At 36.8% G+C, this 14,336-nt stretch overlaps 1 protein-coding gene across 1 annotated transcript in view; it reads left to right on the top strand.

The window, feature by feature from the left end:
- KCNH7 (potassium voltage-gated channel subfamily H member 7) overlaps nucleotides 1–14,336 on the top strand; it is a 199,666-nt gene that overhangs the window by 94,571 nt on the left and 90,759 nt on the right. The window contains exon 2 of the mRNA XM_072418251.1: nucleotides 3,680–3,835. Within this exon, the coding sequence (XP_072274352.1) occupies nucleotides 3,680–3,835 (156 nt within the window). The remainder of the gene's footprint in view (nucleotides 1–3,679; nucleotides 3,836–14,336) is intronic.

Below are 14,336 nucleotides of genomic sequence, written 5' to 3'. Positions count from 1 at the left end.
AAAAAAGTGAAATGAGTGACTAACATTTCCTAAAATTTTACAAATTAAATTATTGTTTTTATTTGTAAAAGGTGAGGTATATTTTAAGGCAACTAAAATATTTCATAACATAAAAATATATATTTTATCGATTTATGGCAAAATACGTTTTAAAGTGGATCTAAATCCAAAACAACAAAAAACAAAATGCAAAATATCACATTTTTTTGGATATTTATATTTTTTGAATAGATCTATAGGCTAAATTAGATTTTTTTTTTTACTTTATTTTCAAACTTTTTTAACTTTTTTTTTGGTTGTTGGGGAGCCACACTTCAAATTATTAAACAAACAATATTTTTTGCAAAGATTAAAGAATATTCCATTTTATTGTTGGAACTTCCCATCGCTTCCTGTACATTCTGCAGGAAATGATAGGAAATCTAGTGGCAGAGATCGTCTTTTAGATTCTTGTTTGTGTGTGATTGTTTTCCTGCTTAGGTGACAACTCTTTGTATTTTCTATTCCATGTGACCTATACTAAGTCAAGTACACTGAATCCAAATCTGAAGTCCAAATCTGCCTAGGACATCAGAATCTTAAGTTATTTACACGTATAGACACCATTAGCTACATTCTCTTGTTCCGCAGTTACTATGTAATCTCTATATATAACTAACTTTTGCCTCATAGTTTCATGACAATACAAAAACATAGTTCATCTAAATCTGATTGGCTTATAAAATGTGGCTTACCCTCTTCAAATTGGAGTTCATAACATTCATTACCATTGACATCATGCTCCTGTTCTTCATCCGAAATGTCACTGTCAGTAACAACAGATGTAGGAGGGACTGGCACTGGATTCTCTGCATCATGTAGCACTGGCTTCAGAGTAGATTCATAATCAGGATAGACGATTTTTGACTCCTTTGATTCATCTTCGAAAACCCAGCCATTTTACTCAATACAGAAGTAGCAGTCTGAGTAATGGTCTTTTAGCTCATGTCAAACCATAGGCACAGCAAAAGGCATTTTATTCCTTTTCCCATTCAACCATTGTGTTAGGCCAATGTAACACACCTGACAGCAGATATGAGGTACCCAGCTTTTATCCTGATCTCCAATTTCACATCCAAAGTAATACTTGTAAGCAAATCTCACCCTCTTGATTAAGTTCTTGCATTGATCACACGGGTATATTTGCTACAAATGTAGCAAAAATTGTCCGGTTTATTAACACAGCTGCGTCTACTCATCTTTAGCTCAAAACAGACTCACTATGGCCTAGCTTTATCATCCAGACAGATGGTTTTGCACTAGAGACAAGCCCCTGGTCCATCTCGCCTTATATACCTATTTCTGACGTCAGATCACTGACTTGCCCAGACATGCCCATCCCCTGCTGGAACATGCATGCCACCAGGGGGCGTGATTGAGCTGAGGCGGCAGCAGGCATAGTGGTAGCTGCAACTGTAAATTGTTCCCATGTAAAAATACATTACCCAATTACCGACCATTAGAACAGCTATAGCATGCCTATAACCTAAAATCTGTTTGTGATAGGCAAATTCTAAGTTCAGATTCGGAAGTAGCACACTCTATCATGTAAATCATATGTGTTATTCCCAGTGGCAAAATTGTTGTTGTGCAGTGTAATAATCACTAGGACATAAAAGAGAGTGCATCTTCCTAACATCCTGTGAGAATTCCAACTCACTAGTACTTTGTACTTTAAACCAGACTAAAGTTTTTAAATAAATTGTGAACAGTCAGGTAATTTATTACAGAAAGGACAGATGATGTCCCATCTGCAGTAAGATAACTTTACCTGTCTGATTGCTGTTTTTTAATAATTGATTGGCCAGCCCAAAATGATACCAAAAATGACTTCCTGCTCATGTGCATGGAAGTTCATTCTTTTGTGGTATCCAAGGGCATGCTGGGATACCTAGCATTTGGACAATATCATTGGCCCGATTAAATAAAGCTCTCCAAGGCTGGAGAAGATGCACTTTCATTAGTGAAGCTGGGTGATCTAGCAGGCCTGGAAATACCAACTGATGGCTAACAGAACATGACTATTTACATATTACACAATATACGTTTACAATATTTGTTTGATTTTATTGTTCTATAACAAGCTTCCTGTTCCCACCAGAAAATTTTGCATTAGCACTTGAGAATTTCTGGATGATGATGTGTTAAATTCATCCACTCAAAACTGGGACATCAACTGCACATATAATACACTAATCAATATGAGGGGATTAAGTGTTAAACATGAAAAGACTGAAGCAATGTCATAAGCTAAAGAAGCTTTAATCAAGGATAACTTTTGATAAATTATTTTAACTTTCCAGTAATGATCCATGCAAATTGGAAAGCCTCCAGTAAATCTGTCAGCCTAATTAAGGACTGTAATAATTAAAGGTACATTATTTGTAAGAAGTTTAACACACATAACTGGCCTATTTTGAGTTGCTTTGTCTTTGCGTGTAATACTTTCAAAAATTAAATAATTCCTCTTTTAATATTCTTTAAAAAGACTTTAATGCTTCTTGTTCATCCAGCTGTAAAAAAAATACAAAAAAAACTATGAAGCTGTAAAACACAGCAGCCTTGAATTTCCTAAATACTTGGGCAAATGTGATGCAGAACAACTAAGTTGGGGCAGAGGCAGCTAGGTCATGTGGGTCACGTGGTTGTTACTTCTAACCTTTAGGTGGGGTTGGGAAGATATTGAAATATGTATTTTGTTTCTGGTGATCATACCTCCATCCATTTAGGGAAAATACCACAGGATACTTTATGTGCAAAAGGAAAAATTATTGCATTATAAGCAATTCAAATTATAAAAAGGGGCATTAAAAAAGTATTAATTAAAATCAGCCTGTCAGTTGAAAACATCACCCACTGGGCCTTATTTATTACAGCTCTCTAAGACTAGAGAAGATAGACTATCATGGGAGAACTTGGGTGATCCAGCAAACTCAGAAAATCTGGTCCAGGGTTGAAAACGAAAATGATTTTTAAGAAATGAATTCCAGGTTTATTGGATCACTCAGGTTCTCGCATGATAGTTTATACCTACAACTAATCTATAAAGATATTCTTTATTTTGTAGACATGTCCACCTCAAACCTGAAGTCCTCCCACCAGCTCTCTCCTTGCACAGAAAAGAGTTTCATTTGTTTTTTTTGCTGCTGAGGTTCTTGCAGATCTCCGAGAAATTCTGTTTCTGTTTTCATTTCGTTGGCTTCAATTTGCATTCCTAATGGGTGTTGAAATATAAAATTCCCTTCTGTCTGGATGTAATCCCAAGTCTTAATAGCAATATGTTGATACCCCCTGTGTTCCCTGCTTCCATGTGTGTTTGAGGTGGAGTCCTGCAAGACATTCTGGGTTAGTTGAAAGTTGAGATACAAACCTATTACCTCTATATCTCCTAAGAAGAAAAATAGCAAAATGCAAAAAAAGGGTTCTCATCCCACCACCATGATATTGGCTGGAGCGTATGAGATCTTTGGAGGTAATCTGTTTTTTTTACACTTACATGTGCAGACAGGGGATCCAATCAAGTAGCAGCAGAGCAGAGGGAGCAATTTGGGAAGAACAATTTCACCACTGCTTTACACAAAAGTTATAACAAGGAAACTAAAATATCTCCAAACTAAGTGTTAATTATTTTCTCTTTCAGGTTCAACGTTCGTTTGCAGTACCCATGTTATACCCGTGAAGAACCAGGAAGGTGTAGCCATGATGTTCATCATGAACTTTGAGTGTGTGTCAAAGCTTGATAGTCCTAGCTCCCCGGATAAATTAAGCCAAATTCTCCCACTGAAATCAGAGAACCGTAAGTAGATCTCAGAATACTTCTTTCTAATATATCTTTTCATTTTCAATTCTTTACGGATATAAAAGACAAAAAAAAGGAAATTTGCATGGACATAAGTTTTTTTAGGTATTCCTGATCTCCCAAAAATGCTAGATTGCTTTAATGTTTTAAATAAACAAAAACTTTGAATGATAGACCTGGAACAAGTATGTAAATGAAGAAAAAATCCTTATTTATAAACCTGTGACTTAGAGCCCATTGGCCATTGAAAAAATTAGAAAAGTTATTAGTTGGTATGGGGATTTGCTCTGTATTTTTATAAATCTGAACTCTATCCATATATAAACATAACACTAGTAATACATATATGTGTTAAAGAATATATAAATGTATTTAAAAAAAGTAGTGTAAGTACCTACATCTTCACTAATATCAGCCTAATTTATTCTCTTGTACTGCAAGACTAGGGGCCAAGTAGGAACATGCAACATGCTAGCAGGAGGAAAGGGCAGTATGACAACCACATAGGTGTGCTGCTCTTTCACTGTCCATCCACATTTTTGGGGCAAGGAGTTGACTAGGATGCTTTGCTTACTTGAACAATAGTAGGGAAAAAGACAATTCAACAGACAAAGTATTGTCTGGCAGGTCTGCAAAAACAAAAATTCAAAACAGCTTTGTGTTTTTGTATTTTAGCTGTGTATTCAGCTGTTTACCTGGTGTTTGCATTAAGTGTTTTAAGTGCTGTTAAATAGTTTAGAGTAGTGTTTAGTATTTTTATGACATTTAGATTTTTGTGGATTTTTTGGCTTACCTGTTAAGTTAAAGGTCCCTTTCTAATTACTTACACTAGCTTCTAGTGGAGCCACAAAATAGTGAATAGCCTTTGTTTCTGGACATAGCACAGATCAGACTAATGGCACCTAACTGAGTTTACCTACGCGTTATTCTCTTTCCAGTTAATTTAACAGACTATAAAAAAGTTGCCCTTGAAAGCAGACTATCCATGATAAATTGCATTTTAAGAGTATAACCTACAATGCCTGCACAACTTTAAAATTTGTAGTGTATAACCTATTTTTGGTGTAAAGATTCTGCTTATGCTCACTCTATTTTTACAACAATGTCTGCATTGTAAATTATTCCTACTCAACTGCCAGTGTATGAAATAAAATGGCTCCATTCCTGATGCCCTGCCCATTGCATAGGTATAACGAAAGTATGTGTGATGTTCCCCAAAGCCAGTACCTCTCCCTTTTTTTGACTTTCTATGCTGTATGATAATGCCTTTTTGTGTTAATAGAATTAAAAAAAGTTTTTTTTCTTTTGTGTAATAAAATGACCTATCCAACATCAGTGCTTATTTAGACTCCGGTTCCCCAATCTAATGCTGTACAGTTCACCTAAACAAATGCCCACTCAGACTCTGAAGGTTGTAGCACCCATGAACCCACAAAAGGCAGGACTAAGCCGTGAGGTAGATGGGGGAAGCAGCACTCTCCGCCCTCGGATACTGTGCCTGTATGATTGACTCTTGTCTATGTCCTCTGGTTTCAACCTGCTTTTGCTGTGTGTTTGGCTAGTTATTTCCCTCATCTATCTCATAACTCAGTCCTGTTTTTTGTGGATCTCTGAAAGAGTTCTTACCAAGTAAACATTCAAGTCTATCTTCCGTTATGGGTTACACTTAAAGCCCATCTCCAGTTTACACTTACCTCTTCCTCCATAATTTATAAAAAAATGTTTACAATACCTACGTTTTCACCAGGGATTCCTCATATGATATGAGGATTCCACTTCCTGTTGTTTCTTTACTGGAAATTATTATTAAAGCTGAGAAAGTCATTTACATTATATGATACCACTTTCTACAGTATTATACTGTGAGCCCTGTGATAACCCAGAAGGTAGATTTAAGACAGCCCAGGCTCACAAAAAAGATACTACACACAGTAACTATAGTGCTTTAAATATGATACCAGACATTTTTACATGTCTAATCACAAGTAATCAGATTTGCCAAACATTTTGTTGTTAAATTACCAGTTTTCTTGTTAAAAAAGCAAAAATTACTTGGACCATCAGTGCTTGCCAGACTGCACTGGTGGTCCAAACATGCAAGTTTATGTTGTTTCTTCCGTGGTTGAATTTTTCCTGCATACACAATCTCCTTTTACAGCTACACTTTAGTTAATGTGGGAAATTAACCATCAGCTTTTACGTGGCCAACAATATCAATTTAAATATCAATGGTTATCTTATAACAAAGTATTTCAAAGTAAGCCAAAGCTGCAGCGGAAGGATATTACAGTATGTTCTCATCTGCTGACTTGTGTGATGATTTCCCAAGGAACACTGAGATTTTTATCAGGGATGTCATTATCTCTTTTATTGGAAGTCTATCTGTGCTGGGCTTTAGTTGTCTGTCAGATGCAGTGTCATATCCACATGTTTCCCTTTTAAAGCCTCAGCGAGTACCATCTGGTCACGTAGAGTTGGTAAAGTGTGCCTTCAGGATCACTAAAATGTTTTCTTTTCAAGGATCTGGTAAATTGCTTCCAGTGTATCAGGTTTTTGACACTACCTTCTAAATAGCAAAAATGACATCCCTAAAGATTTCTTTTCACGTATTACAAACAGCTTTTGCCTACAGCTCAGATTGTCAGGATCATAAAAATGACAGGGAGACACATTTAGTGTTAACTGAAGGTATAATATTGAAATGTACCCCTGACATGAAACAGGCTTTTCTATCCTAATTTAAGAAAAACACTGTCTGCTTATGACCCCTCTATGTTTCTCCTTCACAGAGAAACAACCTCAACCCTCAGATGACACTTCTCACAGATCTAAAGCTTTCCCAAATCAGTAATAACACATTATTGTAATACGGTAACTTCAAACTGCTGCTGATGCAAGGTTTCAGGACCCCCTGGTGATGCTACAAATGGAACCTGTATAACATCTACTGAGTGGGCAATAAAAAATGGGGGGTGTTGCTATAGATTTTTAAATTTGTATAGGCGTTTTCTATGCCGTCCTATTATAGTACTTTATATAGAACTGTTGTCTGTACTGTTCTGTTGCATTATTGTTTATACCAGGGTTTTGTGTAACCCTAGGGTTCCTCCAGAAGCTGTTAGGAATTACTTGAGCAATGAGCAGTTTGTGCCCCTATATCGGTTTAGGTGACACTAATAATCATTTTGGTGACATTCTTCCCAGTGGGCAGCAATGTCAAAGGCATTTTCCCAATGACCACCAATATACTGTGAGCTGTGAATATAGTATTTATAGGGATTCCCTGAAGACAGAAAAACTGATTTATACTCTATTCTGTAGAAGTTGCTTTTAGGCTCATTATCATTTTTTCTAAAATTGCAAACAGACTGTTAGCCATAAATATCTCAGAATAAACTGTTCCCGACTGACACAAACCCTCAAACTAAACAATATATTGCATGTACACGTATTGTATAGTTTTCTTTCTATGCATACACAAAGCGCTTAATTGACTGTCCATTTTACAAGCGTGTGACTGGTTTGTTTTCGGTTTTAACACTGCATTTGTATATGAGGGAAAATCATTGCTTGCATTTAGCTATGAATGACAGCTGCTGAATATTATGACGCACATAAAAGCTTTGTTTGAACTGAGAGGGTTTGCTGTTTATTCTGGCATGTAATTTGCAATATCTGTATATCTGAAAATGAGTGTTTTCCTCTGTCTGGTGCAGTAGCAGGTGCTTTGCTGGTCACACAGAGAGAGCGCAGTATGCTAGATGTTGTCTTTCCAATGTCCTATTTTAGATCAAGGGATAGATGGATAAATGGTTGGATGGAGAGATTGATGAAAAGAGAAACTTTCCATGTATTCATACACGCCAGTTAGATTCAATAAATGGAAGGACGCACAGACCTATTTATGATTTATTTTTATTTATTAACTATTTACAAAACTACATCACACTTTTATTAGTTTCCTTGTTTATATGATTCCCTATCAGTCAATTTGTTTTTATTTTGGTATTCTGAGGCCAGATTGAACCTTTGCTTAAAATGTAAGCCCACCTGAAACAAATATAGGTTTTGGTGAATGCTTAATTAACACATGGACTCGGAGAATATCTGCTTTCATCAGTGCATTGTCAAATTGTAATTTTTTTTTAACACAATTTTTTGAGCAATATTGTTGAAAACAAATATTTGATGTCTCTGTCTTTATTAGCATATTTACTGAGAGTGCAGCATAGAACTATCTCATCAGGCTTGTTACAAGATACAACATAAAAATGATGATGTTGTCATTGCGGTTATTTTAAAGAAAGGAAAACAACTTTAGGCTTGCTGAGTGTGAGATCAAAAATCATCATCATTTTGGTTCTTGCTTATGCCACAGCCAGATACTAAATACATAAAGCCCAGTTACTGTACATTTACAAAACTAGACTTCCTCAGTAGAACAAAGCTACATATACATATCTAGCTTGTACATTTGCAAAGCTAGATATGGTAGAAAATAAATGTCTGTGAAAGCTCATTCCTATAAATATTGGAGCTCCCTCCTAATTTTGGAGAACTTAGACTCACATATGAAACCAATGAGAGATCGCATTGACCAGATCCCATCTGTTGGCAGCACACCATCATTTCACTTGCAAACCACGGGGCTGCCTTATAAAGATTTTGAGAATGTCTACCTGATAGATTGGAATTTTGCCTAAATTAACCAATCATATGAAAAACAAATTCCTGTTTTTTATTATTTAATTCATTGGAACATGATTAGACATATAAACAGAACACAGTTGCAAACTATTTAGTAGATTCCCTCGGCTACTTTATGGCAAATGCTGACTCCTGGATGGTAAATGCTGACTTTTTTTCTACTGTCTGTATTTGCATATAGATAGGCTTGGGCTTGCTTCAGATGACAGTATAACAGCCTGTGTTGCAAAGGTACTGGCCGCTTTATTTTGAAAGGTGCAATGGGGAGTGAGCTTATAAAACCATACCTAGAAGTTAAGGTTTTTAGGGGACTGTTACAGCTTTGGGGAGGAGGGGCGATATTTTGAAAGTACCTGACACCACCAGGAAATGCTTGCAATCCATATATGTTATTTTAAAAAATTGGGACATAAGGTTTTGAAATAAGTGAAGTGTTTTGTGTTTTGTCTTGGGTGTTTGTACTGACTATTTTCTCAAGAGCACCCTGGGAGTCACTAAAAGGCAAATACTTATAGTTCCTTTTAAGGTCTAGGCAAACCACCTAGGTCTGCAAGTGATCAACATGTTATGGTAATAACATGTTTGAGAACCACAGTACCTGGTTACCATTAATCTGAGACCTAATGCTGTAGGCGATGGCATGGTCTTGGATTGCATACAGCTGCTCACCGATAGTTTATAGCTGCGACACTGGCACTCTACTTGAAAATGATAATATTTAACTTCCATCAATAGGATAAGGTGTAGCTGAAGACCTACATTGAAATTGCGGACCATAATTCTAACCATATACCGGCACGTATATGGGCAGAACGGTAGCTTGGAAGTTAGCCTTTCCAGTGCTAGGTTCCAGGTTCAAATTTTGGACACTATTTGCATGGAGTTTGCAGTTCTCCCCATGTTTGCATGGATTTCCTCCAGTTTCCTCCCACATTCCAAAAATATACATATAGATTTATTGGCTTTCCCCAAAAAATTTACCTTAGACTTATTAAAGATGTATGACTGAGGTAAGGACATGAGATTGTGAGCCCCTTTGAGGGACAGTTGGTGACATGACTATGGAATTTGTAAAGCGCTCCTCAATATGCTGGTGCTATATATATAGCGTGTAATAAAAAAATATAGGCTAGCGACCTTTTACCCATCCAACATAACAGTACTTTGGTCCAGCAATTAGCTGTTTATGCTTTAAACACTGCATTAAAGAAGATAGAGGGAAAAGTGACCTGCTCTATTGTGAAGAACTGTTTTCTCTTAGAGAAGGTGGTGCCCAGCATGCATTTTTATTGATGGAAAATCCTTCACTATGAATAGGAAATTAACAGGGTCACTTTAAGAAATAATAACAAAGTATTAGCATTAGCACATTTAATTCCCAGTTTGTGTTCCAGGATCATTATTCATCACTTGAAGTGACCATATTTGTACAATATATACACTCATTTTTAATCCTTTAACTGCATTTTTACTTTATCAATTTTTTAATACATGCCTAATATGTTTTCAATACAAATCACCCAAACCACCAAATCCATAAAGTAGATGCACTGAACACTCATTACTTTGCAGTTAAATAGAAGCAAACATACAGTAACTTAAATCTTGTTTGGAAGCAAATCAATTGGGAACAATCCTTATGAATGTAATGCATTTTTATCTGAGAAATGCTTGATTTATTGTGTAGCTTTAGGTGTAGAACAAAGAAATAAAATACCCCAACCATGCTTGTGAAGGCTCTACAGCTAATAAACTAAAGCCAAGAGTTGGTTTTAGCATTCTGAATATAGTAGTATGCTATTACAAACCCAGGATTTTATTGCTGTATGTGTCCTAATTGAGTAAGGAAATCCAGATCTTAGAACTGCCATCAGAGAGTAAGAAAAAAATCCATTCAATATGGACATGTTTTATCCAAAGGGGGATTTCCCCTACATTAAAAATATATTATTTTACTTTATATTCCCCAAAAACTCAGGATTAGGAAAGGTACTTTACTTCTATCTGAACGAGCAATTTAACAATTGTTAACAATTTCTCCAGACAAAAAGTAAAGGAAAATCAGATACACGCACACTGAATCTTTTAGGGATTCTCGGCTCACTCTACTATTCTAAAAATTATTGTAACAGGATTTAACCTAATGCTGTTGAAGTGGTAATTGTAACATTGATGTGTGTTTTTTTTTGCAATGCCATTCATGAATTAAAGCAACCTGAGGCAAAAAAGAATCTACAGTATGATCCAGTGTCCCATATGTCACCGACAGCTATCCTAAATATTAACCTGTTTGTAAACCTTAACAGCCCCTTTCACAATGCTGCTCTATTCACAGTTGCCACGGAATAGTGGTCTCTCATAAAACTACACACATAATGCCTTGATGGGTAGTGTAGAGTGTCAGGACCTTTATAATTACCACTAGGTTGTTGTAGAAGTATTGATGTTTGTGCAAGGAACGGTTCACTCGGCAGCAGCCTTTCTAGAAAAAATGTACTAGAACTTGTTAGTATGCAGCTATTTGCTTCTGTAACAATATGAATAGAATGTCTGTATGATCCCTCTGAAGCTTCTCTGGGATTTGTACAGATAGGAATGCAAAGGCAAAGCATTTCTCTTCCTTAGAGTAAATGTGGCCAAATTGTAAGCCAACAACACATCCGTCTCTTTAGAATTATAGAATTTCAGACGCCACAAGCGCCATAATTATATCTATGATTAAGCACCCTGCATGACCTAAAATGTGTCAGTCTGGGCTGCAGTGATGTGAGCTTCTCCCAACAAATACTGCAGATTGTGTACAGATGGGCATGCTGGTGTCTTGCTTTTTAATTATATCATTTCTGAAGGACAACAAACACAAAAAAATGTTTTTTTAATAACTGTATGTGGCTACGTACTGCTATCATTAGGCACATGCATCCTTTTTATTTTTGCATGTCTTCGTGTACATGCAGACCAAACTATCTAGAAAATAATGTCAGGATTTGGAGTAACTTTTACACACTAGTTCCACATTTAAAAATTACAAACAGGCAGGATTTTTATTGAAGGAGGGATATGGGATGCCCTTTCTGCAATGAAACATACCTACCTGCCTGTTCACAAACTTCTTCTTCAAATACACTGAGCTATGCATGTGCAGAATGCCAGGATATATTGGGTATTCTCCAGGTAGTCCCAGGGGATGCTGGAAATTAATTAACTTTTTCATAATTCCAGCCTGGCCAGTCAAGATGGCCAAAGATCCGACAGCCATAAGAAGACCGAGTGAAGTTGGCCGCAACCACAACGGAGCCAGGACAGGTGAGTGTAGTTTTAAAAATGGCAATCAAGCAGGTAAGTTTATAATATTGCAGAGGAGACATCACCTGTCCCTTCTGCAAAAAAGGACCTGTCTGGTCGCCTATTTTTTCATTTTGAAGGTTTTTATTTATTAAAATTAAACCACGCAAGTATAGATAACCATTACTAGCACCTATGTCTGCATGATTGCTTGCACCAACCTTTTCTAGCTACTAATGCATAGTTTGGTCTACATGTACAGTATATATGAAAAAGTCAAGTATGTGAACTAAAAAAAAAAAGAAATATTATGGTTACATGGAATAGCTACGTACAATTATCAGGATGTAATGAGGGACATTTATCAATATATTTGCAGCCGCCGTGTCCAGTAATGTGCTGCAGTTTCCTAATCCATTGTGGAAATGCAACCGATTTATCATAATGTTGTATTTCATGTAATCAATGTGTCGTATCACTTAGCGCCCATATTATGTGAAACTGTAGCAGATTTGGCAACTTTGCAATTTGCCTGAAATGGCTTTGGAAAAAAACATGAATAAAGTAATTTTTAGTTATTTGTTCCTGTTTAAAAAGTACTTCACATAATTTCTTACTTTTATATCAGATCCCTGTGTTAATTATGCCGCCATCTACCTAATTACATTACAATACATTTTTTATATATTCGTAGACTTGTCACAGATACAAACAAAACAGGAAGTGGCATAGGTTTGCATGGTGCAGCTGCTTTATAAATGTTTCTAATTATTTTTTGCATTACAAGGCTATTAATTACTTGAATATAGTGACCTTAGTTAATCTAAAAACCCCATGGTATGGTATGGAAAAAGTAAGCTCATTTCCAGTAACTCTATGACCCACTAAAACTGTTCAGAAAAGTTGCAGCGATCATTTTTTAGTCCTGCTTGATAGCTTAGGTAGGTCTCTAGTGAGAGAACTTTAGTGTTTCCATGGCAACCATTTATGTAAGATGACTGACTTGCATTGTTGCCGAGTTTCACTGTGCTTGCTTTTACAAACCCGCTATTTCAGTTCTCCACAGAATCACCTGATACCTCTTCAAATCTATTAAAAATTGCTGAGAAAAGAGCCACAAATGGAGCAAGATCCTGGAGAGAATATTTCCATTATACTGGAATGCCTTTGGGTGTATTATGTACCATAAAGGCAGCTCAGGCTGCTAGCAGTACAGGAACTGCTGTTGAATTTCAATAGCTAGCGGAAATCTTGCAGACCATGCTTAAAGGCCTGTGTGAGAAGCATCCAAATAAAACTGATGTTCTCTGACTCCCAAGGTCCTAAACCTGGACCTGTATTCTGTGAGTAAACTAGTAAAAGGTAGCCTTTCATGAAGCCTACATGGCTGCATTAAATTAAAGAAAGCTATAGTGTCCACTTAGAGTATAAAATGATTTGATAGTTAGATAACAAATACTAAAAGATATCTTGAACTCCATGATAGTATTCAGCCTCCCTTCCTGCCTATGTGCAGCAATTGCTCAATGACAGAGCATTGCATTGTGGGTGGCAGGAAAGGGAAGCCTGGAGCCCAGGGACAGAGGACTGTTTTGGACGGCTAACATGATAGCGTGGAAAGATGAAAAAAAGGTGGAGAAAAAGGTGGGAAAAGGTGGAGCAAAGGGAAGAGAGCGGGGATTGGCTGGTTTTGTAGGTTGAGGGGTGGGAAGGAGAAGCCTTAAGAGGTGACGGAAGTGGAAGTTGTGGGAGAGAGCATGTGATCTGTGAGCATTAGCCACCACCACCTGGTGTAAAGGGGGATTGGGAGGATGGTGGGTTATGGTTGTGTGTTAGTTGGGTCATTTGAAAGGTCCTTGAGGGTTGGTTTAGGAAGGTGTTGTATTAGTGTGGGGTGACCCACCTTGGGGTGTGGTGTTTCCAAAGTGATGGAAGGAAAAATGGTGATTCTGCTGGTTTAAAATTCGGAGAAGGGCTGCTAGTGTTTTTCTGGTTTCCTTCCTGACGCTGTGTGTTGCAGCTAGGAACATTAAACTGGTAGCAGTAAGTTAAGTTGGTAGCAGACCCTAAAAGTAAATTCAAAATGGAGAAGGCCTCGCAGAACATGCAACCTTAATTGGTAACATTTGAGTTTACCCCCTTTGTGGTTACCTAATTTTGTCATTATAAGGACTTAATAAAAAATTGTTTTTGGGAGATAAACTGCATGGCAAATAAACTGCAAAACTGTGGTGTGTTTTACAGGTTTTTGGGTAGGTGGGGCCTAGCAGCAGGAGCCTCTGAACTCCCCAGTTAAGAGTTCACCTGAAATTTACAATAAAGAAAGCTGCTAGACCTACATCAAGCAAAAGATATTTTTTGTCGAAAATAATAATCCAACAAAATTTTCACATGGTACTAATGTGCTCTTTATTGCAAGCACAAGAAATATCTGGAGGTGATATTGTAAAAATTGGAAGCGGGAAATACTGTAATTGTAACTGTATAGTGCAGATAAACACCACAA

This window comes from Pyxicephalus adspersus, chromosome 7 (genome assembly GCF_032062135.1).
Source record: "Pyxicephalus adspersus chromosome 7, UCB_Pads_2.0, whole genome shotgun sequence".
Taxonomy (NCBI): domain Eukaryota; kingdom Metazoa; phylum Chordata; class Amphibia; order Anura; family Pyxicephalidae; genus Pyxicephalus; species Pyxicephalus adspersus.
Note: the sequence above shows the minus strand (reverse complement) of the source record. Positions and strands in the feature narration are given on the sequence as shown.